General features: G+C 37.5%; 1 protein-coding gene across 5 annotated transcripts in view; it reads right to left on the minus strand.

Moving 5' to 3' along the window:
- Positions 1-27303, minus strand: part of pde10a (phosphodiesterase 10A) — a 94503-nt gene that overhangs the window by 8478 nt on the left and 58722 nt on the right. For 3 of the 5 annotated variants that reach the window (XM_015362977.2, XM_015362980.2, XM_015362975.2), the window contains exons 3-17: positions 19295-19323; positions 17374-17497; positions 15227-15276; positions 14513-14653; positions 13744-13899; positions 12435-12485; positions 11397-11455; positions 11107-11158; positions 6314-6456; positions 5494-5586; positions 4950-5136; positions 2754-2896; positions 1955-2038; positions 1182-1332; positions 43-198 (exon numbers count right to left, since the gene is read on the minus strand). In XM_015362977.2, coding sequence (XP_015218463.2) covers positions 43-198; positions 1182-1332; positions 1955-2038; positions 2754-2896; positions 4950-5136; positions 5494-5586; positions 6314-6456; positions 11107-11158; positions 11397-11455; positions 12435-12485; positions 13744-13899; positions 14513-14653; positions 15227-15276; positions 17374-17497; positions 19295-19323 — 1619 coding nt within the window. The remainder of the gene's footprint in view (positions 1-42; positions 199-1181; positions 1333-1954; positions 2039-2753; positions 2897-4949; positions 5137-5493; positions 5587-6313; positions 6457-11106; positions 11159-11396; positions 11456-12434; positions 12486-13743; positions 13900-14512; positions 14654-15226; positions 15277-17373; positions 17498-19294; positions 19324-27303) is intronic. The other 2 variants (XM_006638805.3, XM_015362976.2) reach the window with 1 other exon arrangement.

The raw sequence follows: 27303 nt of genomic DNA on the forward strand, positions 1-27303 counted from the left end.
AAACCAGCTGGACTCGGCTGAGGTCCTGTATGTTAGCGTTACCTGCAGGATGGAGACAGTTTGAGAGAAGTGATGCTGCTCCATGGTGGATGTGGAGTACAGAGCAGCCAGGGGGTGGTCAAACTTCTGCAAGTAGCTGTTGCTGTAGCCTCTGTGATCCAGGTCATGACAAAGGCAGGCTACCAGGAGTCCTTTCCGCTGCAGAAAGAAGTCAGAAGAACACAAAGACGTACACCAATACACGTGAAATGAAGTCCCACAAATTCCAAAATGTCCGGTGACATCATGCTTCACAGGTACCCTTTGGCCAGAGAGAAAGCAGGGAGGAAGTGCAGATCCATCAGATCACAACAATGCTCATGAAACACGATCAGGCTCTCATCAGTTGGGTCCCAGCCCTTTCAGCTTGAACCACCCTTTTTCATGCACTTCCTCCCCATAGGTACCCTCGATTTAAATGAAAAGAATGTCAAGATACAGAATTACCATTACAAAACCTTGAAAAAAAATGATAAAATATGAATATGAACTAATTATTCTAAAGAGTTACCACTTATTTTAACCGGAGCAGCTCCATTAATGAAACAAACCTAGATGCTGTGTGAAAGGGATGATTTTACGCATTACTACTATAAGGTTGAATTTTCTCTTCGCTTGTCTCTGATGACCCCCCTGCATAATCTACCAATCTACTCCCTTACTACTGCTCTTAAGGAGAAATTCTATAGACGGGAGCAACTACAATATCCCCTACTGGTTCTTGCCATTAATCTTACCCATTGGTTCTCTAACTAGTAGACGAGGTCCCCTGAGGGATAATCCAGGGAAACTGGAATTGGATTCAATAAAGTGAAATATTTTCAATTTGTTTAATTTGTCAGAAGAATGACACTAAATGACAATGCGCTGAAAATCCGGTTGTCATTTTTAAATACAACATGCAATCCCTCATTTTCTTTGTATATAAAAATTAAAATTTAGTATAGATATGCTGTATTATTTTAAAGTAAAGATTTACCCTGGCATCTTTAGCAAGCAGTCTGGTAATAATAACTCAAATGTACGTAAATTTGTCCGTTATCAGAAAGCAATTTATTCCTGGTGGTTTCTAATTACACATCCTATGAGTAGTGATATAATGAGAAATGTCTACATTCTAACTATCCCCAACCACCACTTACTTCTAGTTCAGTAAAAATGTCTTGGTTTTTCTGCAGAATGGCATACATGCAGTGAGCCACCGTTAAAGCATGTTTCCAGTTGTGGTAAGGGACACGCCGATAGTTTTTCCTCACTGACATGGTGAATCGGCACAGCTTCTCGAGTTCAAAGCTAGGCATGGAGACGGATAGAGACAGGAAAAAAAAAAAGACAGCTAATCAATCAACCACACCACCACTGACTCAGATCATTAAGAGTATAGTGCTGTCCCACAGTGTTGTCAAAATTCGATGAGCATTTGGCTTTTAATCCAGGGGGAAATAAATTCATCAAGGTGTTCGTATTCTCTGCATGTGGCCTTGGCACCTGGGACATCCTGGGCACTGCCTCAGGGCTAAGGCCAAGCTAGCAAATCTGTGATGTTCTTGGATGGCAGCCAGCTCAATCGGTATGATGCTGTTTCTTGTCATAATATTTTTTATTTATTAATTGGTGGCATCTGATCCTCAGAAAGGCTTACAATCTTACTAAAATGTTGCAGTATTTTCATATATATTATTTTTTTAAAAGATGTCCCTTTTGAATTGTTTGGACTATGTAAGAAATAGCATTCAATGCTGAATATCCATTAGTGTATGCAAAGAAGACAATGTAAAAATGAATTAATCTGTATTTAGCTGAAGAGGAAAATCAAAATTTAACGTTTGAAAAGAGCTGCATGTTGTTTTGCGTTTACGTTTAAGCATTGCATAATTACAGTGTAAGTCTCCAACTAACTAAGGTATTTAGTTACCTGTTTTTTCCACATGAATTGTGGACCATGTATACAAAGACTGCCGGCCATAGTTCTTCATAAGGATTGATATCAAAGTGAAACCTATGACCAAAGAGTAAAACAATCCATTAAACCATGTATATCAGCACAAAAGTAGCGATCAGAAACAAAGTGTTGACCTATGATCCTAAAGAATAGGGTACAAACTTCAACTGCAACTTCAGTATAAAGTATAAAATGAACAACAAATAGAAACTTGTTTTAAATTCTGTCAAACAATGACAAAGAACCTTATTGTTGGGGGAAAGGGGGTGAGTAATGGATGGTCTAGTATGTAATTTCTTTAAAACTTTCTGAAAAACGTATGTGGTACAAGATCTGCACATTTTTGACTGTGACCTGTCAGTTTATCAAAATTGTTTATCAATAATACATGTGTTTTAAAACCACATGGCACCAGGAAATAAAAGCACTGGAATTGCCCTCAAGAGAAACTAAAAGGAATGACAGTACTTTGCTTTTACTAAGTGTGGTCACTGTTTGGTGACAAGGTTTTCCAAGGTTTGGAAAATAATTATTATGGTTCAGTCTCCGTGAACAACAATCCCAGCTAGCACAGGGATACAATAAGTTGTCATATCCTTTGTAGGACCAGATAGTATATACAGTACATACATAGTTTCACTTTTAAAACATTGAACAAGTAAAGATTTTTAAATGAGTGATGGAGACATAAATACCACCAATGTGAACGTTTAATTATAAACCTTTCCTACCCCATAATACTATGAGCCATCAGTTAGGTAAAAGGCCTTACAGCTCTATTTCTTTGTACATGGGTGCTGGAAGTGTCAGCTGTGTGAGATTCTTCCACTCCTCTGATGTGCAGATGCTGTGGTAGGAGAGCTTCTCCATGGTCACTCTGTAAATACACTCTGAATGTCGTATCCTGTGGTACATCTAAAAACACAAACACATTGCAATAATTTTTCTGCAATGCACTTAATGTCAAAATATTTTGTTCCCTTGTAGTACTGTGAATGTTGACCAGCATGTTGCAATATACTGTATAAAATGTTTTCAGTGTTTAAGGCAAAACGTATTCTTTTACGTTGATACTTCTTATACTATAGATTAGCTTATATTATTATTATTATTATTATTATTATTATTATTATTATTATTATTATTATAAATGCTTTAATGTGGGCCACTATCTGGTTTCCAGTCTCTATTAAGCATATAGCATATCTAAAAGCATAAGAAGATCAAGTAACATCCTGAAAGCCACAGTGTAAAAAACAAATCAAATGTATCTCTCTCAATGGTTGACTCAAATTTGCAAATCATTAACAGATACAAATATCAGGTTTATTTTATTCCTCTTTAAAACATATTTTTGAATGCTTCTGTGATGTTTGTTGTTTATTTAACAAAAATATTGTGTGCAATGTTTAAGGCGTTACTTTAAATGTCTTTAATATCCATCCATGAATCCATCATGCTATACATTCCATATATTCATTCATCTTCACAGCCACTACTGTCTTGCATTCCTGCATAAAAAACTGTTATAATAAATTACAGACATTAATGAGTGAGCTGTCACTGTGATTGCCGCCAGTGTATCCTGCTTTTACTAGAAAGGTATGGGTTACCTGAAATCAAGGGCACTTGTGTATTAAATGTTAGGTTAGTTCCTTTCAACACTGTCTTGTTATAATTATTAGGAGGGATTGGTTACAATCTGTACTAAGACTAGGGAAATTATTGACTGTTCTTCACTTATATCCCTGTATTACAAATATAGGACAAATTATGTTAGGGTGCTTATTTATTATTTGAACCACTAATTTTGCTGGTGAAAACTGTGCTTTAAGATCCTTGGAATAATTAGACATCTCTGTGTGTTCAGAGAAACATTTTTTTTTCTTTAGCCACTCAGTTTCAAGGATGATCTCAATGGGTCCTGAGATTGCTAAAAAGTCCAACCCAGAGCCATAAACTTGTTAATGTTGAAAATACAGTAAAGACAGAGGTACTCCAATCTGAATTGATGGTAAACGTTCACCCTCTTTCCACCATTTATACTGCTTTCCTACTAAAAGAACTACCGTTCTACCATTATAATCTGACATCAATGTCTGTAGTATAATTTTAAAGACCAATATCTGTTCAGAAATGCAAATATATTAGAGACTATGAGAATTACAGTGAAGACAAATTAATAGCATTCCCTCTTTCTATCTCTGTACATGGTGTTTACTAACAGTTTGGGTGTTTTCATTCATACACGTAACTGGAATTGCAATAGGCTGTGTCAGGCTTATTTCAGAAGCAGTCCTTTGAGAGCAATATGACTTTCACTACTTTGTAAGGGGTCATGACCTTGAGCAATCAAGTCTGAGATTAGTCACCTGCTTCAGTCTATTTAAGGTCATGGCTAATTTTATTCTCAGTGTCGACTATACCTCAGCTGAAGTGAATAAATAAAAAAGTTGACGATTGAATATTTAATGCTGATATATAGCAAATTGTGAACACCGTATTCACAAATACACTGAATCAATAAATCATGAATGAAAAATGGCTTAACTTATTGTGTGACTGATGTCTAAATATAAATCACAGTGGTTGGTTGCAGTTCTTCTGTCTTAAAATATTCATTGACGTAATTAATACAAAAAGCTATAACATAACATGATAATTTGCTGCACTAAAATGAGTCAGAGCTTACAAATAGGGAACAGGGCATGAAAGGCTTTTGGAAGAGATGTAAAACCTGCAACCCTGTTTTATCTTTCAATAAATTGCACCTACTTCCTGAATCTACAGGTGGCAGTGTTTTAATAAATGTATAAACACTTTTCTTTTTTCAGCAACTTTAAAAAGAAAAGAAAATACCTACTCCAGTTCTCACACTAGCAAAAGGTAGGGTAGTATTTTAAAGTTAAAATACTAAGTACATACACAATACATAAAGGTGGAGGAAGAGGCAAAGAACTCCACTTACATTAGCACAGTGTAAGGCCAAAGCACAAAAGACTGCAAACATTTTAAAGTTGTTCTCATCGGTTTTAGTGAAGGCACTTCCATTTAATTTGTTCACCATTTGTACGACCCCTATAACTGTCCCCCGGCTGACAATAGGCATGCATAGGATGTTCCGGGTAGTGTAGCCCGTGTAGAGGTCCACCTCTCTGCAAAAAGACAGAAAGACGGAAAAATCTCAGGTCTCCAGCAAGAGTTTTGATATCAGTTCATTCAATTTCCTGAAGCATTTACATTCTTAACTTAACGTCTTAGAACCAGACTTCATTCTCTGCTTTTCATACGTTATTGTAATACTTCAACAAGGCCGTTCAGTTATGGCCTTGCTAAGAATCTAAATCGTTTACATTGCTGCTCCCAAACATGCAACAGAAATAATGACTGATGAATTACAAAACCATACATTTTCACTTAAGGACAGTTTGGAATTTTCCCATTAAAACACCTACCATATATCTAGAAACAAAACTGTCAAAAACCGTACTTGTGTGTTCAGGACATCTTACCTGTTAAAGCGTGGGTCTGCATAGGCATCAGGAATATTGAGGACCTCTCCTGTTCGTGCCACTTGTCCTGCTATTCCTTTTTCTATAGAAAACCTAAACAAAAAGAATATTGAACCTTTTCATTCTCTTTTGGCAACAACTAATCTGTGCATTCCTGTACAGCAGCTGGCCCAGCCTTCAGGCATTACATACTGTATATTCTAAATAGGAATTCATATTGGTTACGTCAAATCAAGAATAATGTTTTTCTTTTTTTCTATTGTAACTTCAAATATCCAGTAAATAAATCGGATAAACAATCTGACTCCGCATGCACAATGCTGTTAATACACCTCAGACTGTATTCTCATTGTCTCAGTGTCTTGTCTTTTAGCATTCTTGAGTTAAGAAAGCAGCTACACCTGTCTGATTTGGCAATGCCAAGGTTTGATTTAGCTGACTGAAAAAGGAACATTCTGAAGGAGCTGAGTTTTAGAATTTACACTGTTGCTGCTGTGTAAAATATTTGTAAACCAGGTATGCCCTATAACATGTCATGTTTCAATATCCTTGCCCTAAACATGACATTTGTGCTTGCATAAGAGGCTGATTGGGGTTGCAGCTGATCTATAAAGTGCACTCAGATGTACTTGTTTTAGAGCTCATCACTGACATAAAAAACAAACTTATTTCATAACTAGAGAGAATTGCGCTGTGACTTCTTGCATCTTTACATAATCTTATTAACAAGACATACATTTTCTGGTAAGAGCATTTCTCTCTGGCCTCCACAGATGTGCTCTTGTACTGGGGAACAGATCCACAGTGAGGCAGCACTCACCTAATTTCTTTGGTTTTCCTAAAGACTGGTTTCCCTTCATTTTCTTCCCCGATGTCAAACAGGTCTGAGTACAGTTCCTTGTTGTTGTGGTCAACCTGAAAGAGCGCACAGCGGTCTGCATTCACCAGGTTTTTTGCATATATCTGAAAGACAGGGGAATGAAAAAAAAACAGATCTAACAGAGCATATATTATATACACACACAAATAAATAGAAATATCATTATGTAGTTCATGTAGGTAGCTGTGTCAGCATGCGTAGGCTGCAAAGGAACAAGTTAAAGGTTTATTCCATGCTGAAAAGAGAAGAAAGGAAACACAATGTTTTAGCTGTGGAGCCTTCTTCGGGTGTCACTTGAACTACTTTAGCCTATTTCTGCTACGACCCACTATGCCTTCCTCTAAATCTTTTTCTAGATCTCTTCTTCGCTCCTCCTCCTCCTCCCTGGTCCACTCCCCCCCCCCTCTAACTAAACCAGCATTCCGTCTCTTCACAGCCGTCTGTTCCCAGACCAGGCTTTCTCACCACCTCCTATTCCTCTACGGATGTCGCCGATACAATATCATCCCGAAAGGATTTACCCAAAGAAGGCTCCACAGCCGAAACATTGTGTTTCCTTTCTTCTCTTTTCAGCATGGGATAAGCCTTTAACTTGTCTCTAAATATCATTATGCAAAGCAGGCTAAAATCAATATCTAAGAAAAATGACAAAAATTAAGCCATTTAACACCCACATTACTAGTGCAGCTACAACTAAAATTATAACAGTGGTGTTACTACAGTACAATTACTTAGAATATTAATTTTATCTTCACAATGTTAATGAATTGCACTTTAAAATGATTTAATTACAAAAACACTGCTGTTACTGGCATATTCCTGGTTTAAAAGAGGCAACTCAACTACTTTAAGTTATAAGACAATCATTCTCATAGCCATTGTTAACTGCTTAATTAATACATTGTAATATACGCCTTGAAGTATTGGTAATTGGACTAAAGTACATGTATTTTAATAGAATTCTGTGGAACTAACACAAAGTTGTTTTTTTAATTTAAAAAAATCACTTGTGTTGTGTACAAGTCCTTCAACGCACTGGTTGTTCAAAACCCCACAAGCAAATAGGTATGTGACATGCTCATTCTGCATCTATGTCATCACACAGCTATTCAAACTGCGTCTGTCTATTCTCTGGATGCCTAATTATTGTACTTTACATGGCTCCATTATCAAACCAAGCATCTACAGTTTATCTGGGCAGAGACAGGGACTGAAGCAATGAACTCAGAAGCATTTACGTAAGAAACAAAGCAACTGCTTGATTAATAGTCAGACTGCAACAATGCTAGCGTGCTTATCTGCCCCTTGGGACAAACCAATGCTGTTCACTTAAAGACTAAATAGGTTCATATCTGACTTCAATGTTTGTTTTTTTCCATAATCTTTCATGTTGCCTTCAGAGGGTGTTCTAATTGTTATTGACAGCGTCAGTGACCTGGCTTTCAGTAATTACGATTGACAGATCTCACCTTTAACCTGTTCCTTCATTTAAGAAGGAAATGTCCCATTATAGCTGAAGACACAAATAAGATGGAAAGACTTACACAGAGGTAAAAAAAGTGGGCCTGGGTATGTGTGAGGCCACGGAAAATCTACAATCTGGTCTAAAACCACACCTGAAATGAGGCTGAAATAAGGTTTCTGATCGATAAATGATGCAATGCCACAGATCACATCAAATGAACCAGGGCCACTTTGTGAGGCCTGCTTAAAAGACACATAAAACTGCTAGGTATCCCCCCCTGTCTCTGACAGTTACACTGGAATAGAGCTCAGTATACATAAATTAGTATGGATTTTATTCTATTCCAGTCTGTTTAAAGGCACAAGTAATGATACTGGAGATGTGATACTGACTTCCTCGGTCATTAAGACTGGGATAGCACTTTGCACTGTACAAATTAATGACCATCTAAATGGCAGTGGCGCAACAAAATATTTAGCATATAATACACTTAGGACAAATGCCTTGTCTTTAGCGGTCAATGAATTATGTTAGTGTGCAGAGTTCCAAAATCTAATAGTGGTGCAGTTTCAGTGTATGTGCTGCACTTGCTCATTGCATACTGTAACATCACATAGGCTGACATGGGACTGGAAAGAATCTCAGGGCAAAAAGCCTGAAGGGCAAAATAATTCTAAAAAAATCTGTGATGATTTATAAGGTGCTGAGCACACGGTTTTAAGAGGATTTTTGTTTCTTCTTAGTTTCAAAATGAGTTCTCCACATCTGATATCAAAACAATGAGTAATATAGTGCCCTTAAAAAGTACGGGAAGAGCAAAATAAAATATTTTCTTTTGCTTTACAGTAAAGCCATTTTGCACTTTTTTGTATTTGTGATTAATATAAATGATAAGGAAAATAGGATTTATTTTTCTTTAATGCTTTTGACTGTAGTAGAACAAAATAGTTTGTGTTCTACCCATGATTTCTATTTCATTTAATTTCAGTGTGTCAGTAAAATGCATTCTTAGTTGGATTTGGATCTGGAGACTGATTGGACAGCCTAAGATTTTCCACTTTTTACTGCTGATGAGCTATTCTGGGTCATTGTTATGCCACCTGGTGAAGTGCTGCCCAACAAATATGGAGGCATTTTCTTCTACGTAAGCAGACAGTGTTTCTGTTTTCTTCAGAATTAATTCTCCTGCTGCCATCATTAGTTACATCATCAATAAAGAGGAGCAAGCCAAAAAGACACTTTAAGAATTTTAAGAAAGATTAAAGCTCAATATCTTAACGTCAGAATGTTTAAATGGTTGCACCCGGGCTTTCTCCATCTCAATGTTTATATTTCTGTTGCACACACAATGCCCTACAGTTTTCCAATATGCAGAGTTTATTTACACTATGTTAAAAAGCTTATTTAAACCTGCCCACAGCTCTGCACATCTCAGCACTTAACAGTTTACAATAATCTTTTCAGCTGCTGAATAGGCCTTGCATATAGCACTCTCATTATACTTAAGATAGGCAAAGTAAATACATTCAACTGCAACTTGTCACCTTCATAATTTCATAATTTCAGGTGCTCAAGGCTATATTATAATCTATTCTAGGAATACCATTTTTAACATGAAAGAATGTGTTAGGTTAAAATAGGTTATTAAAGAAATGTTTCAGAATAGAGATTTGAAGGTCTCGAAGTTGGCTTAAAAACATTCTAAAGGTAATTTATGCTTATTTAATAAAGAGCCAATTGGAGCAGAGTCCCATTCAGTATATACAGTGCAATGTCACAGCTATAAATAATGCCAGGACATCACAATCAATATTCCAATACTGAATAGGAATGATTTAGAATTACTGGAATGTGATATATTCACAAAAATGCTATCATTTTTGGTTTGTGAAAATTGCAATTGTAAAAGGCTTGGGAAATTTTTGATGGGTCTAAACCAGCACATCAGAAAGAAAGCACTTTACTACAATTTTTATACTGTTTATTACAATTTATGACAAACCAGAGTTTTTACATGACCCCTAAATGTATGATGCTACCACTATAAAAATGTGGATTTAACAGTTTTATGGGATACCAGTTGCAATCAAGAAATAAGGTGGATAGTCTGTAAAATATAAATGACTAATGATGTCTAGGAATATGCAAAATTTGAGTGTCAAATGTATGGAAATAAACAAAGCCATTACCAAAATTAATTACATTTTCACCCAGCTGCGCAATTCAAGGTATTTTGATTTCCTTTAATATTTTTAGACTACCTCAATTCCTTCAGAGGACTAAAACCGAACAGCTCTGTTGAAATACTCAGATTGCTGCGAGCACTGTCAGTAAAGGTAACGCATCTCACTGCTCAACAAAACCAAATCCTGCACTATCACTGGAAAGGAGTTTCCTTTGCCTGATACATTCAACTATCTTCCCCAATCTTCCAGTTGTTAAGCCTTTTCTTGGGTGTTAAAATGAAGTTAAAGTGGGACATCTGACACCTGATGTCCCACTTTAACAGCCAATTTTTTTTTCTACCTGTCAACATGAAATTAACCTTTGCATCCAAACGCAGCTATAACAAACATAAAAAAGTGGGTAAAACTATACATCAATAACTGATGATTCTGGGACCACCTTCCATAATATGAGTGATGTCCAGGCTCCACAGGCCACAGAATCCATGTACAGTACATGTACAGAATCCATTCACAGTATCCATTAATCCAGGAGAATTGTGAGAGATTCACCAGGATCTTTAAGGCGTCATATGAAACTAAAAAAAAGAGGTGGGGTCCTCCGGTCTTAAATGTCTTGTTGCAGCATAATTAAACATGTCCTCCCTGTTACCTAGGCTGCTTCCTGTGGCCTGTGTTTCTTCTGTTCAGCAGTCTGACAGTGGTCTGACAGTAATTCAATACTGGCCTTTAATGGCTGCCCTCTGTCAACTGCCTGCAGCCATACCGTCCCAATCCCTGCCGGTGATACAGCACAATTTCCATAGCATCACCTCGCTCAGTGCCAGTGCTCGTAAATCAGCCCGCGGACATGTCAGGGCTCACACTACAAAGCGCCTCACAGATAAACAACACGGTACAATTAATCAGGGCACAAGAGGGAGCCTCAAAATCCTCTGTACTGATATGGATTGATATGCGTTAAGAAATGTCAGGGCATGCCAACCAACTCACAACTGTGCTGATGGGCAAATCTTGGTGTGCAGTTCAGGAGAACCCCAGAGAACCTAATTGCAACATGTGATGTTTTACATCAGACTTACCATTATATGTTCAAGTAGAGAATCTATTGCCACAATGTTATCAAAGTATGTTCTACAAAAGAAAAACAGAAAGTGCGATTAAGTCAGACAAGTATCAGACTGCAGGTGTACCAAGAAAAATATGCTTACGGTGAATACTTAGCTGTAGGTTTAAATAATGCTGTACGTGTGTCTTTGGGTGGTTTTGTATGTAAATTTCTTCTGTCTTTTGAGTATAGGTTAAAAGTGTGAATTCAAACACAAATGAGAGCTTTTATGACTCTCCAGCAAGAAGCTGAACAGGCCCTTACTTTGAGACATCAAGTAGAAAGTCATTCAACTCCGTCTGTTTGGCAAGACCTCTGCACACCTACAGGATGGGAGGAAATCAAGAGAAGAGTGAAACAGAAGGCAGAACTGGGTACATGCTGTACACTTACACAGATCGCCATCTTCCCTGAGTTTTAACCACACTCTAACTCCAGATACTGTCAAGATACTACCAACTTTTATTTTTAACACTCACAGAGAAGGAGGAGAAAAAGAAATAAAAGTAACTTCTGGCAAAGCTTTCTATGTGTAGGAGATTCTTCCTCTTACAAACTACCTGCAGCTAACAGTTCAGTTTGAATGCATTTAGCCTTTCAATGGAGATCCATTATAAACACATGGTTATTACACAGGATTTCCCTGAAGAGGGGAAACTTTTTCTTGATCTCAAGAGCCACATCATCCCCTTGTTTATCACAAGGAACCCTTTGCATTGTTGTGAGCCAGATATGGGTAACGTTCCACTCAGGCATTAAACAGCTGTTCTTAAATAAAAGCACCAAACGTAACTTCATTCACAAACTTGGCATTCTTCTGCGGATTTTCTCTCTGAACCTCAGATAAGAAAGATGTGACAGTGTGTGTGTGAGCTGAACTGTTATGTAATTCTGTCTGTAGCAACTGCCCCCCCCCAAACAATTCTGTAGTAATTATGCCTCAAGGGACAGTAGTGTTTTATGTAATTGCTCATGAACAGAGTACACCATGTTTCACAAAAGCTGCAGGTACACTATGGATTTCACCTCAATGAGCAGCACAAAAACAAGTGAAGTTGTGAGATACCCAGATTTCTCTTATGGACTCCTTTTCAGGCTAGCCATAACTGGCCTTTTGTGCAACACATTCAGTCCAATGAGTACAAATTCTTCTGTAATTGAAAACAGCTTTAAGTTGCAGTTTAACCACTACTTGAACCATTGAGTCATACAACCGGGATTAACATTTTTTACCAGTAATAAATCAATAACATTTCAACAAATATATGAAGAAACCACTTTCAATTATTTTAAAACAGTTACCTGGACCTGGTGAATTGCCACTGAAGCCCAAGCTAAATTTGCTGTTGCAACCTGAAAGGGCAAAAAATATTTTTCTATTATAATATTTTATTACAAATTTACATTTATACATTTTTCACTGCACTATATTACAAGATTGTATATATGCATCTTCAAACTGAATAGACTAGTATCAAATGACAACAAAAGTCTTGAAATTGCTTTAGTTCAATAACTGGCCTAATTAAAACTTCATTTTAATAGATAAGCTAACCACCATTTTATTTTAGTATAGATGTTGTCAATCTTTTCTCATATGAGACACATTTACAGTATATTTTCCACATTTTTATTAATCAATTAAAAGAGTAATTTTAAAGTAGTAGGATATAATTTTGAATGTTCTTTCTTCACAATTTTGCTACATACAGTACCACCTTATTAAGGGTAGCAAAAACATGAAGGAAACAATAGCACATACAAGTCAATTATCTTAATGGGGAGAAAGGGATAGAAATAGGATATAAAAAGAAAACGAAGAGATCTGTTAAGCCTGATACTAAGGAAACCATGCACAATGTCTGTGCTAGCTGCTTTGAAAAAAGTCACTGTGACAAGGGTCAAATTGAAGTCTATTGACAGCCAGGGAGCTGTCCTGGCAATACGTGCATCATGAGATGCACACAGAACAGCTTACAAGCCAATAGTCCTCTCTCGGACTCCCAGAAAAAAACAAAACAGCCTCATGCTGGGATTTCCATCTCTACTCCTCTGCTGTTACATAACAATGGTGTGTTTTGGTGTGAAGTCTCCCCCTCCCTGTCAGCTCCAATTCGATAAATAATAATTCAGTCAAAAAAGCCACCACCCATACATAGTGGGCGTGATGGGAAAATATTTAATGCCAGAGGATAATCTGAGATGTTTTAAAACGTGGGCCAGAAAAATGCAGCACGAAACCACTAATGTGAACTGCAAACCCTTCAAGCTTTTTTTTTGGCTTTTGCAGAATGGATAATCCACATATTACAGCATACTTAAAAACCAAGCGCCAGTTTCAGATCCATTCAGGTGAGGTTGTTACTTTCCTGAAACAATTATACTTCCAAATCGATGGCTTTTTTTCTAGGTTTTTAGTCCCCTACACACTGTCCTTGAAAGTCAGAGGTTCCTCAAACATTCTGAGTTCCAAGTGGTCAAAAAGTACACCACTTCAAAAGAGAAGCGAGTGGACAACAATTCTTGTATTTCCTAGAATCTAAGTCTCAGAGAGTTTGAAGGAGCCCTGAACTGCTTGTGCACCTGGGCCTTTATTCACAATGCACCTCACCTCCTGGTGACTAAGGTTGAACGGTTCCTTTCCCCAGTTGCGATGCAGCTCCAGGATGCCGATAAGATCACCGATGGCAGTGAGGATTGGCAAACACAGGACGGAGTGAATGTGAGTCCCTGAGTCCAGTCCTGTGCCTTTGGGAAACCGCTCGTCCTGCGGAGACATGTCCCAGCTTTCTTCAGAGAGCGTGCTTAGGAAGAATAGCTATGGAAGACGGGTCTTCCCTAGAGGTCTCTGAATTTAGTGCTGTGAAGAGTCCGTTTAAGAACACTGATAACCAGGAAATCATCATCATCTAATGACGTATTGCGATTTTTGTAATACCTGCTAGTGCTATGCATTAACATTCATGAAGTTCTGTTCCGCAGCATATCTGTAACTACTGTATGTCATTATTATTATTAGAGAATTTATCTAAAACCTTCCAGATACACTTTTAATATATTATCAGCAAAAATGTCAGACTTAGAATTCCCCCCCCCATTTCTAAACTAAGTACCCAAGACTGGAGAGAAGAAATAAACGTGCCTAGCAGTGATTAACCCACTTGATTAAACAATAGTATCAAAGGCAACTAAAATGCATTTGGTTTTCAGTGCAAAAAACCAAAACAAATCTTGAATAAAATCTTTCAAGGAAGTCATGCTGACCTTCTGACTGATGATTAACATTTTGGACCCGTTAATCATTGCATGACCTTAACAGCTCAAAGGAAGTCAAGTAGGTTGTTAGGATCTGAGGCAGAATGGGCCAGCAAAGTTCTCACCCCGAGGATGTCTTCCACCAACAGTGTTTTCCTGGTCTTGGCTACATATGCTGCGATTGTGGTGCCGTAAGCAATAGGTCCAGAGGGTATCAGCTGAGGCAGCCCTTCCCTTGCACCCGTAGGGGTGAACAAGCACAGACTCTGATGGAAAAGAAGACAAACAGCTTTTCAAGCCCAGTAGTGAGCATCTTTAAGCCCCACAAGCTATCCTGCGTTTCTTTTTATCTTTCCTCGTTGGCTGTATTGAGCAGACGGTGCTTAAGACCACTTTTTTATTTTTTCTGGTGAAAGGAATTTAATAGGTACTGCAATTTGACCTGTTCCTAATATAATCTGTTTTGGACGCACAGTGGTAAAGGTATCTACAGGTATTTACAAACTCATTATCCTCAGCATTCCTATACTGTATGTTCCTTAGTATGACTGGTACCATCTCCAGAGTAAATAGTACATTTAATATGAAATGGATATCAATTTGTTTCAGTATTTTTTTAATGTAACAGTTCTTCATGGGGTATTTAAAATTACCAATGAGCACTCTTTAACAAACGCTAACAAAATGGGCGATTTGATTTAGCCTGTTGAAAATGAAGAATAACCAAATAATAATAAATTACATAGAAACTTTGGGTACATTTTAAGTATCCTACAAACTACCACTAAAGGACCGAAACAAGACAACTAAAAAAAGACAGCATAACTCTCAATACTTACATTGTTACATTCTCCCAGAAAGTAAAGTGCAAATCCATCAGCTTTAGTAGCTGTAAAGATACCATACAATTATCAAAACAAATGTCACAACGGGAAAGTCTTTAATCAGATGTTAGCTATTCAAACCATTCCGAGAAATAAACCGTATGTCTTGCTTCTAAATAATTAAATGATGTTTTGGGAATTTTTGTCCTCTAAGCCCCTGAAACCGCCAAAGCCAAGAATTAGTCTGAGGAGAGAGGCTGAGGGGGAAATTACCAAATACACGACACCAGTTTCCAGAGCCTGCAAGGTTTTCTTCTTCACCACTGTTCTCCAGCACAGTACAGTAGCTGACTCTGAGTGGTACTCTGCCCCTAGAGCAGCAAAGATGAAGTGCAAAGGAGCAAGATGCCTGGATACTGTATATAAAAAGAGATCCTCAGCCATCAAGCAACCCCTACTTTTAAAATTCCTGGACAGCACCAATGAACAAGCACAATCTACAGAGTGGCAGATTAGGCGATATGCAACAAACAACCTAAGAAAAGTCCTGTCGATTTTTTTTAATCACCTTTTTTCTTTATAGTTATTTCAGTTGCTTATGAACTATGCATATTATAATCTGTTTTTTCCTTCAGAAAAAAAAAACAGTTTTCAGATCATTCAAAACAGAAGAGTCATGATATATTCTGTTGCAGTTGCAGAAGGTTTAATTATTTATTTTTTCTGTGTAATGTGATTTCTGGAAAGAACAGCAAGACAATAACTACCTGCTGGGTGAATGTGAGCTATATACATGTAAACTATATGCATTTCATAAAATAATTCAGTGATATGGCCCCATAACCTTATCTATGAAGATATGCATTTGAAAGGTGTATCCCAAAATTGAAGGACAATCAGCACAACTGCAGTATAAGCTCCACTGTGCTTAAACTATTAAAAATGATTAAGCTTCAGAAAAGAACCAAAGCACACCATGGTTCAAAAACCTGACAATAATTTGAATATAGAGTAGTCATCTGTGACCAATAAAGAATGAGTCTGTTTCTCAGAGGAATTCAGTCTGCTTATCCAGAGAAATAACAAAAGACTGAAATGAGTAATCAGGAAACAATGTTTGATTATTCTTTACTGGATATTTATAGTTCAAAACTAAAAATACAGGGATTTTCAAAGGTTTTGCTATTTTATAAAATTTGCTTAACCTAACTCTAAAAACATTGAAAGTTCAAGCTAGATGTGACGGGGGTATGAAAAACACAAAAGGACACTGGCTTACAATTAAAACTTTGTTTAAAACCCTACTGCTTGCTATGATGTTGTATAGGACCCAGAAAACGAACTCTGCGATGGCTTTATCTAGAAAGAGGAAAGACGGGGCCAATTTTGCGGTGAAGCACAAAGGTATTCTGTGGCCTCAACCCAAACTTTTACATCACTTATCCAGCCTCCGGCCTCCAGTCTTAACAAACACTAATATTTTAGTATCTTTTTTATGTGTTTATGTTTTTCTGTGATACATGTTTTAATATCACAATGGACTGTATATACAGGATGATACCACATAGAATAGCCAAATATTACTTTACTTCACTGTAAACACCATGACAACAGAGTCAGATATTATAAGCAAACATTTACAGTAATATTTTTAACACACTTTTAAAGACTCACTTTTCAGTCACTTTCACACATAAGAATAATAGTCACACAAGAATAATAAAGGCTTTATGTCTTACTTTTTATATAAATAAATATCTATTTAACTTTACATATTTCTGCAATTAACATAATGTCTAGTATAAATACACAGCAAGACCTTTAAGGACTCAGATTTGCTAAGCTGGTACCTGACCTCACTGATGTCACTGTGCAAAAAACAAATATTGATGTTTCTCTGAATTTCAGTTGGTGGCACCTACTGTATCCTGATTTCACAGCTACAGCTGTCACATTGACGAGCAAATATATTGAATGCAACCTTCACTTAGCCAAAAAAGGTCAATGGAGAACAAATTATTTATAATTATTTAGTGGTTGCATATACCAGAATTAAACATGAATTATTTATGCAATATTTTATATAATGTTCACAAATTTCCTTAATAAAAGCTTTATTATTGCTAAAGTCTGGTGTTAAGATGAGATCCTCTGCTGCCCACCTGTTTTAATGATGTTACACAACTCGTAGAGCAGTAGTTTGTTATCTCCCCCCGTGTCCAGTCGCTGCTCCATGTAGCTGTTCAGTTCGTACACAACGCCTTGCATATTTGTGTCCTGGTACTGCTAAGCATAAAAAGAATACACCATTGCAGCCCTGTTCATAACTCACTTTCAGGTGATTTTTGATTAAAAACAGCTGTACAGTTACTGTATAAAAATAAATACAAAAAAGAACAATCTTTAAGTAGGAAACAAGAATAAAAATCAACAGCAGCAAAAACTTCACTTACACAAAATCCTGAAGGGAATGCTCTTGCCATTACTTGTGCATGTCAGTGTTTTTTTAAATAATTGATTTCCCTAGTCAATCACGCCTGTGCCCTACTGAATATTTCATCATGTTAAATTAGAAAAAATGTTACCCAGTTCACATCCTGATTTGCCTCTGTTTGGACACCCTCCCAAAAACACGTCAAGCCCCATTTCTGGCATTTTGACCATTTGTTCATCATTCAATATATCTATTCAATATTATAACCTTCCCTCTCATCTGTTAGACAAGACTGAAAAATTAAAACACCCTCCCAAAAGTCCTCTATAGTGAAGAATTACTACTCCATTATTTCCTCATTAAACTGTCACATAATCTGGTTTACATACTATTGTTTTATAGACGGTCACTTCTATCAGACCAACTACAATTATTATTTATATGCTTTTGCTCTTAGGTGCAGGGTCTTAATGAGAAGGAAGGTAACTGAGAATTCCATTCGGAACTACCCAGGGATACTTCTGTCCACATCCTGTTTTTTGTGGTCCTGGCTCAGATGACTGCAGTATGACGCACTGAAGAAACCTTGTTATTCCCCTGTGACAGCCACACAGCAAGGGTGACCAAGCTGTCACCCTCAGGTTCAAGCCTCTTGGATGACAGATCAAAATGAGTACAGTTTACTTCTTTTTCAGGATATGTCATGACTTACAGTTTGGATGACTTTGTATTTATTTCAGGGGGAAAAAAAAGAGAGACTGTTCATTGAGCTATATTGTGATTAATGAAGCTCCTCTTTAAAGATCAAGGGGTTAAACGAAAAACATCACAGGTGCCAATCACGAGAAAAAGAAAGATCTACAGTTAATTTGTAAAGACAATTCATCTTTAAGCAAGAAGCTTTTTATAAGTTATCCAGTTTTAAACCACTCATAGGACCACAACCCATATCTTGAGGGTGTTCCCAGCTTGTTCACATTGATTTCGATCATGTTTGCACCAACCAGGAAGCTGCTCATCTTCATGGGGGTTGTTAACAATATTGCTCTCTCAACCTTAGCAGGATGCAAGTCCATCTCTGAGCCATGGAAAAAGGGACATTTTAGAACCACCAGACAAGCTTAGCCAACAACCCACATGAAAAGAAAAGCTAAGAGCATGCAGAGTCCATTCAAACAGACACCCAGAGCAAGAACTGCAACCATGAATGCTGAAGTTGCGAGGGTGTTAACGCTAAGCGTATTGCCACCATTGAACTCCAAGGTGGAATCGAGATGAAAAATATTAACAAGCTTTTTAAAGTTCTGAATGAGAGTGAGAGGGGGGCTTTGATTCCTCATGTCCCCTGTATTTACAGTTTGTGGAAGAGCTTCAGGCTCAAAAACCCACAACACCTAGATCAGAGATCACAATCTGCAATCAGACAAAACACCTGTACAGGTTGAGTCACTCTGGAAACCCGGACATAGGAAGACGGATTCTGAAAGGTCAAAGGTAACTACCACTAGATATAATCCTCTGTGTGCCAGGGGACTTCTCTCACAGATAAGGGCTCACAGCTACCAAATCTGGGGAAGAGACATATGTATCTATTTCCACTGAGCCTCAGCCCCTCTGCTTCATGAGGCCAGAAAGGATGTCACACTTACCCTGCTGACTTCCTTAACTGTGGAGTCATCTGTGAGGAAACAAAGCAAACAATTACACACTCAGGGACAGTTCGCCCAACGGCGGGAATAAGGGGCTTTCCTGAGGGACTTAGGCAGGGCCTTCTGAGTAGCTCTTGATCACTCTAGGACGTAAATGCGATAACAGTAAAGTAAAATGAGTGTAAATTGTCACAAGAACACTGTGGCTGCACAGATGACATCTTTGAAAGAAAAAAAATAACACTAATGAAAAGAATAAAAGTCTGTGGGAGTCAGACCTGCCTTGATTGTGACCTGCTGGATTGTTGCAGCTAATGACCGTTGTGCATGTGTCTCCAGTTTAAAAGCAATACTTTGTTCCAAATGATCCTTGTAAAAATCCCCTAAATATGAGCCACATAAAACCGCTGAATTGTTAAAACATTATGTAAATGATCATGTATGTGTACAATATTACAATAATAATAATAATAATAATAATTGCTTACACTTATATAGCGCTTTTCTGGACACTCCACTCAAAGCGCTTTACAGGTAAGATACATGTGTACAAATAAGTGAATAATAAGGTATCATATCAGTATTTTAGTTATGTGAGGTTATCAAAACTTTTTTAACAGTTTCTCATACCACAGATGTCATGTGTCATGAAACATAGATTTCTTATCGGTAACAGAAGCTAGACAGCACTTTCATTTTTAGACACCTCAACTTTGTTTACAACACGCAAGTTAATGGGCATAAATTCTGAACTACAGTAACGCAGGATAAAACGGGCTTAATTTTTTATACAGTTATTAGTTTATACAGGGGTCCAACAGTAGAACCCCACCCGGAATTCGAACCCATAACCCTCCAGTGCTAGAGCCCTAACCACTCCACACTGTTGAAACACGATGTGACTGACATATACAAAGGTGCACTGCATCTCCAAAATAGTATTTCGAAGACTATTACAGTAACCTGAATGAATAGTATTTTGTAAACATGTGATTACGTCTCTTACAGGAACTGCAGTTACTGTGAAATGCACATTACATAACTAGTACATTTTGTGTTCTTATGCAAAAGAAAATCCTTCCATACTTATTTGGACAGCATTTCACCATGTGGCCAATGCATCAGGAGAATAAATGGGAAAATATGACAGTGTCCATGTCAGTCTCCATGGATTTAAATCCAAATAAGCACACATTTTGCATACAGAATAAATGATCCAACAATTTTTTAATGATGTCAATAGGTTGCAGTCTTCATGCTGACACTGCTTCAAAGGGACATGCAAACAAATGACAGGTTTTACATACTTAAAGTGAATGTCTCCCATTCCTTATTCTTGTTCACATATGTCCAAATGTATATTATTTCTGTGTCATTTCTGTGTAATTCCATGTGTATTATATTGTATTTATCATTAATTAATTACTTATCACTAACCACATGATCACAAATACAAATTGCTTGACTGTAAAGCAAAAATAGCCTTTAAACAACTTATTACTGATTAGAAAACAGGTTTTGCAATCATTAAATATATGTATAAATGAAAAACATACAAATTTATGTTTTACTCCTCCCATCTAGAACTGACAACTCGGCACCCCACTACCACACTCATATGCTCAACAGGATAAAAGACAGCCCATCAATAACCTTAACCTAGCACAACCATTCACGGCTTTCTCCCTGGGAATCTTGCAGGACAGTGGCATTAATCCCGGACCTTTCTGGATCTTAGAGTACACAGAAAGCTCCTGGGATCCAGGCAGTTCACAGGGTGCTCACTCCAACCTGTCTAATGTAAACCACTACTAGGCCTGAACTAGTGGCATCTGGGCTATAGGGTTCAGCCTCTGAATGACTGGGTAGCCCCCACATTACACCTTCTGAAAAATACCTTTTGAGAAATATTAATACCCTCATCGTTTCCTTTTTTAAATTGTATAATGTTAGCATGCCCAAAGGGGTTGGGAAGCCAGTTGACCTTGGACCCCTAGAGGTGTTTTTCTTCCTTACTAAGGAGTTTTTGGTTCCTCTCCTCTGTTGTCTTCTGGTCTTCTGTTCTGTATTGACAAAATGTATCATCAATTGCATTGTTAAGCGCCTTGGGGCAACCTTGTTGTGAAGGGCGCTATATACAAATAAATTGAATTTAATTGAAATACAATGTGGTAGAAAAGCGTATTTACTGTCCTAATTTTGTGAGAGCAGCAGTTACAATATGCATTGAATGAAAACCCAGTAAAAAAAAATAACTCAAGCAAAAAAATAAAAATGCAAGGCTTCTCCCGAAATATAAATATACAATATGTACTAGACCATGTGAAATGAAAGTAGTATTCCAGCATTTGTTTATTTTACACATTCTTTCGGGGTGCATGGTGAATTTCCAAACTTAGCCGAAGGAGCTATTTTGAAGCAGACCCTCACTGCCAAGTTAACACAATGACGTCAGCAGAAGTCAAAGATAGGAATGTCTATGATCCACAGAGGTATTACAGCATGCTAAAAACATTAGCACAGAAAAAGAAAAAAAGAGGAAGCTGCAATTACCCTTACAAATAAACAACTGAAAGCACTTGTCTTCAGGGGCAATTGATCACAACCGGTCACTCGGACATGCTTTAGTAATGTTTTCTGTTGCACATCTTAAGAGCCTTGTGGTTCAAAAGGTCCCTGCTCAAGATCATAATTGGAAAAGCATCTCATAAGTCATCTGAAATACTGGTCTTAGAACATGTCTAACAATATCAAGCTGTCCCATCCTTTTTCTAACCTCTTATCCAGTAATGGGCCGCGGGGGAGCTGGAGCCTATCACAGCATGCCATGGGCACGAAGCAGGATACACCCTGGATGGGACGCCAGTCTACTGTGGGGCAGACAGATACAAACACAGACGCACACACTCACTCCAGGGCCATTTGTTTCCAGAATCCAATTATGCCTACCAGTACGTCTTTGGACCGTGGGAGGAAAACCGAGAACCTGAAGAAAACCCAGACAAACTCCAAGCAGACAGCACTCCAGAAATTGGACCCAGGGCCCCAGCGTGGCAAGAGAGCAATGCTAACTAACCACTGCACCACCATGGGGCTTGTTCTCCATGCTTGTTAAAGCAAAATGACAAACTTATCATAAAGAATGGAAAACCAGATAACATGTTCCTAGAATACATACTGCCAACTGATGAAAACAAACAAGACTTCTTTATGGTATAATATAATATACCTCTTAGCCATTAACCTGAAAGTCACCTGTGTCACATATATGGCAAGGATACAGTATATTCACAACCCACAAGACAGGAATGGAATCCAAACACTAGGATTACAGTTAGTATTGTTACAATTAATAAAGTGGAGTAACAAAAAGGTATTTAGGTCGTGCATATACAGTAAATACAAAGGGATAATAAACATTGAACAGCCTAGAAAGACAAAATCAATGGATCATCTAAGACTATTTCCAGACCGAACCCAGTACTGTATCTGTATCATTAATTATTTCAGGGTTTCTCATTCCTTTTGCTCAGTATTACCATCACTAAGTTTAATTTACCATTCCCATTCCATTAGGGGGTTCAACAGATAAACATTTTTACCACTGTGGTTGCACTTCCAATATTAACCCATAACTGTTACAGTAAATGGCTTATGCATGAATACATCACAAACAATGCATCGCCCCCTAAAAAGACATTAAATATATCCCAAATGGAAATGAATAATAGGGTGATAAAACAAAGTATTAATAAACTTTTATACCACTCATAATATGCAACATCATGCTTTAGAATATTGAAGTATGTCAACAACTGTAGTAAAAGATGAGATACAGAAACTTTACTTGCATCACTATAAAGATCAAAAAGGGCTTCTGGCAGCACATTCAATCAATTGAGTCCAAGGCACATCACATTAAAAATACATGATGCTGAATCAATATCGCCTGAACATGAGTGACTCAGCAATATGAGTGAGGATTCTTGTGCTCAAGGGTCCTTCAGCCACTGATACTACTAATGACTAAAGAATTCTCCACCCCTGGCCACGTGACCCTCAAGGTGGAACAAGAAGTATCACAGCCTCTGATCATGTGATGTAACAGCTTTCTGCCGCAGCCTGCAGGTAAGAAGTTGTCTTTTATCACTGAAGTATATGTGATCACTTACACAACAACATCTTTGTGTAGCCATGGCCAACTTCCAAATTCACTGATAAACAGCATCAGCTGCTTTATAGCAAACCAAGATCAGAGCTGCTTTTACACAAAGGGGTTTAAAAAAGAAGAAAGCAAGCACTCAGCCCCCCTTTCTCAGGAAATATGGTAAAAGAAGCTGCAGGCCACCATTTTAGAGAACATTTTAAATAATGACAAGATTAGTCACAGGAAGAGAAAAACTTACATTGTAGGAACACTGTGTGGAAACCAGAATTTAATTACATTAAATAAGTCCACTTCTGCATAAAATATGGAGAAATATTGTTCCATTATTCTTTACAACTTGGAAATTAAAACAAGGTTTTACAACAGTAAAAAGTAATACAGTAAAAAGCAAGATATACTGATGCACTAAGAGAGCACTGGGTACCTACAGTACATAATTTCACTTGTAATTTAAATAGCAAAGTAATGTCTTGACTTTTTGTGTAGCACTGGTCTTTAAAATACTAGAATACTGAGTTCAAGTTATATGATTTAACAAAAAATCTAATTGTACAATGTTCACCATTTCATTTGAGTTCAAATTAACAATAGTTGATCAAGAATATGTATAAAGAGCCACTTAAGACTGTGTGATTTTAATTAAGTCAAGAACAGCAGCATAACTTGAGTAATGAAGATCACCTGTTGCTATAGGTTCAATTAAAAGCACAGTCTACAAGAGAAGTTGCTCATAGAATGAGATGTTATTCTACAATTAGCAGAGCACAGTGGCTACGGTAAGTAATGTCAGGAAGAAATAATATGTGCATCAGGAGAATGACTATGGCTCTACATGAGTAGGACAATTACCTGAATACTCAATGACCATTGAAGGGTAATATATTGAATAATAAGAAGTATACGTATATACTTCTCAATAATGATATCATCTTCTGTAAATCAGAGGGTAGCAGACATGGTGGCAGAGAGAATGGTGGAGCTTTTTATTCGCTAGTAAAAATAAATGTTGTCCTTGTCAGAAAACAACACACAGTACATGAAGATGTGATGGTGATCATTATCTTAGGTCTCCCAACCTGACCAAGCAGAGTTCTAATCCAGTTTGTCTTATAGGGCACCCTGAGACACAATTTTTAAAAGATTAGCATTTCTCCATTTTCTGTGAAAAAATTACATTATGAGAAAAATATGCTTTGCATTGCTTCTATAAAGCAACAGAATTGATGGATTGTTTTAATTAAATTTCACAGTCTCCACAACTTTCATTGAATATATCAAATCATAGTTCCATCTTTCTTGGAGACATCTGTATTTGTGTCTCCCTAATCAACATTTCCTGAGACATGTACAGTATGCCAAAAAACCTAAATGTCCTCTATTTATATAAGCAGCAATATAAATACTTCAGATATCTGCAAAAACCTAAAGAACTCTGTGAATTCTTTAGCTTTATTCTTAATGAAGGTCCAAAGTCACTGCCATGAATTAATGAATCAATGACACACCTTTCTTGAAAATAATGAACGAACAGCAGTAGTTGCTCATTCAAGACACATGTGGTCAATAAAGAACTTACGTACTCAAAGTAAACCTCCAATCATTTTTTATTTCAGCTCAGCCCAGGTGCGTTCATTAGAAGGTAGGTTATTATGAGCAAACATAATTATTGTATTATTCATTCCTTGGCTTCTAGTGTGAAGCGGGCCAATGGCTTTACTTTTGGGCATTAAAAGTGGTGGGTCTGGGACATGAGTTAACTCCTAATCATTTCTCACGTGGCGTAAACAGAATTGATAACCCAAGAGAGTAACCCACTCACGTCAGCAGAGCTGATACCATTAATTAGCCATTCCTCTGAGCGAGAGTCTCACAGGACCTCCACCTCTCACAGCTAGGAATACACCTCCTGAAAGAGGACCCAGTGCCTGGTCACTCACACGATCCACAGCTTCAGACATTAGACCTTCACTGAAGTCTGTCCAGATTTGAAAACTAGAATTTGTTTCCAGTTGTCTTGAGAAAGCAGATGTCATTTGAAGCAGATGTCTGTGATATGCTCCAAAGCTGGAGCCGTAGAACAATATAAGAAGTTCACGTAGGTCGCTGCGTCAGCATGCATAGGCCACAAAAGAACAAGTCAAGGTTTATTCCATGCTGAAAAGAGAAGAAAAGAAACATAACGTTTCAGCTGTGGAGTCTCCTTCTTCACCCGAAACAGGCTCCACAGCCAAAACATTGTGTTTCTTTTCGTCTCTTTTCAGCATGGAATAAACCTTGACTTGAACAATGTAAGACCTTACTAGATGGCTGTCTCAGCCCTTTTGAAACTTCAATCCACCTAAACACACAGGCATGGATCTGTTCACCGCTACACTGTCTGAAGTGTTCATCTAGATCTTAGACGGCATTCTATTTATGGCCATTCTTAAAACTCCATTCACCAATGTACCTTTCATTTGTCTTTTTAATGGCAATAGAATTACTAAGGCAAAAATCATACTGTGATTGGTGCTTACATCAAGTATTCCTATATCATGCATGCCCTTAGATTCCGTGGTTTCATACATGTTCTGTGTTTGCCTTGACATTTATGGTAACACAAGAGTTTGACCAGGGCTGTATATGCATTATAAAGAGCCCTGTAAAGTGATTGTATTTAGATTATGTTTTTCTGTACTCTCTGGGAAGGCCTGTCTGTTAAATAAACTCACATTAAAACCTCACTGAACTGGCACGGTGACATCTTACATCTCTAGAGTCCATTTTTGTATTGTATTCCATCTATCCTGGGACAGTCAAAACAGTAAGCCAGGCAGAATACACAATTACAATTTCAGAAGGCACAGGAAAAAACAGTAAAAATAATGAGTCACTTAATAAAATAAATACAATTATAAAAATCCAGTACAACAAAGCTTGTGTGAAGTTCTGAGTGAAGTAACGCTTCAGCCTAGTGTTCAGGATTAATAAGGATATTTGATGAGTCTGTCATTTTTGTTTGCATTACTCTAAGACAGACTCCTTGTGTTATGTAATGTGCGATAGGGGCATCTAGTGAAAAAATACAAAGAGGTTTCATGTAGGTCACTAAGGCTATAGTGCAAGCACACAATATAACTTGTTTCAGTTCTTTTATCACATGACCAGCGACAGCTTCCAGGAAAACTGTATTTCTCTAATCCAGTCAAGGGTCACATGATGGTTACTGGGATGTAAAGGGTATTGTGCTGCACAATCTGTTTGGCATGCCTGCTCACAAGAAAGTGTTTGGCTCTTAGCACTGTGGACTGCTGTGCAACTAGAAAATCTTATGCCTGAACACTTAAATCCTCAGGGAGACTTCAGGTGCTTTCAGTAGTGTTCACTGTGGTAAAGGCTAATAGAGGAGACTGAACCACAGCGCTATCAACTTTAATAACCAGCATCGCTCTTAAACCGATTCCACAGAAGAAAATCACTTGAAATACATCCACGGTGTTTTATTCATCCTTTCAAAACACTGCACTCTGATGTCCCAGTTAATTTCCTATACCCCACCCGCATCAGTGCAATTTCCTGCCACATTAATTTCCAATAGTGTGCAAGTTTACAAATGGCTAAAAAAGGACAGCAAGAAGTGTCTATTTAACCTAAGACCATTAATACTAAAACTCCCTTTTATCTTTTTTTTTCTATTTGTGTTTAGGTGTAGCATAGAAAAAAGACTGTCTTGTATACCAGGGCTGTGTCAGTGATACGGTGTTCACAGATTAACTGCAGAGTTCCTGCTTCATACCAGCATTTGAGTTTATAAAAAAATTTACTTTACCTATAAAAAGGATTTACTTTTGTAAAGAAAACA

The sequence above is a fragment of the Lepisosteus oculatus genome, chromosome 17, assembly GCF_040954835.1.
Source record: "Lepisosteus oculatus isolate fLepOcu1 chromosome 17, fLepOcu1.hap2, whole genome shotgun sequence".
Taxonomy (NCBI): domain Eukaryota; kingdom Metazoa; phylum Chordata; class Actinopteri; order Semionotiformes; family Lepisosteidae; genus Lepisosteus; species Lepisosteus oculatus.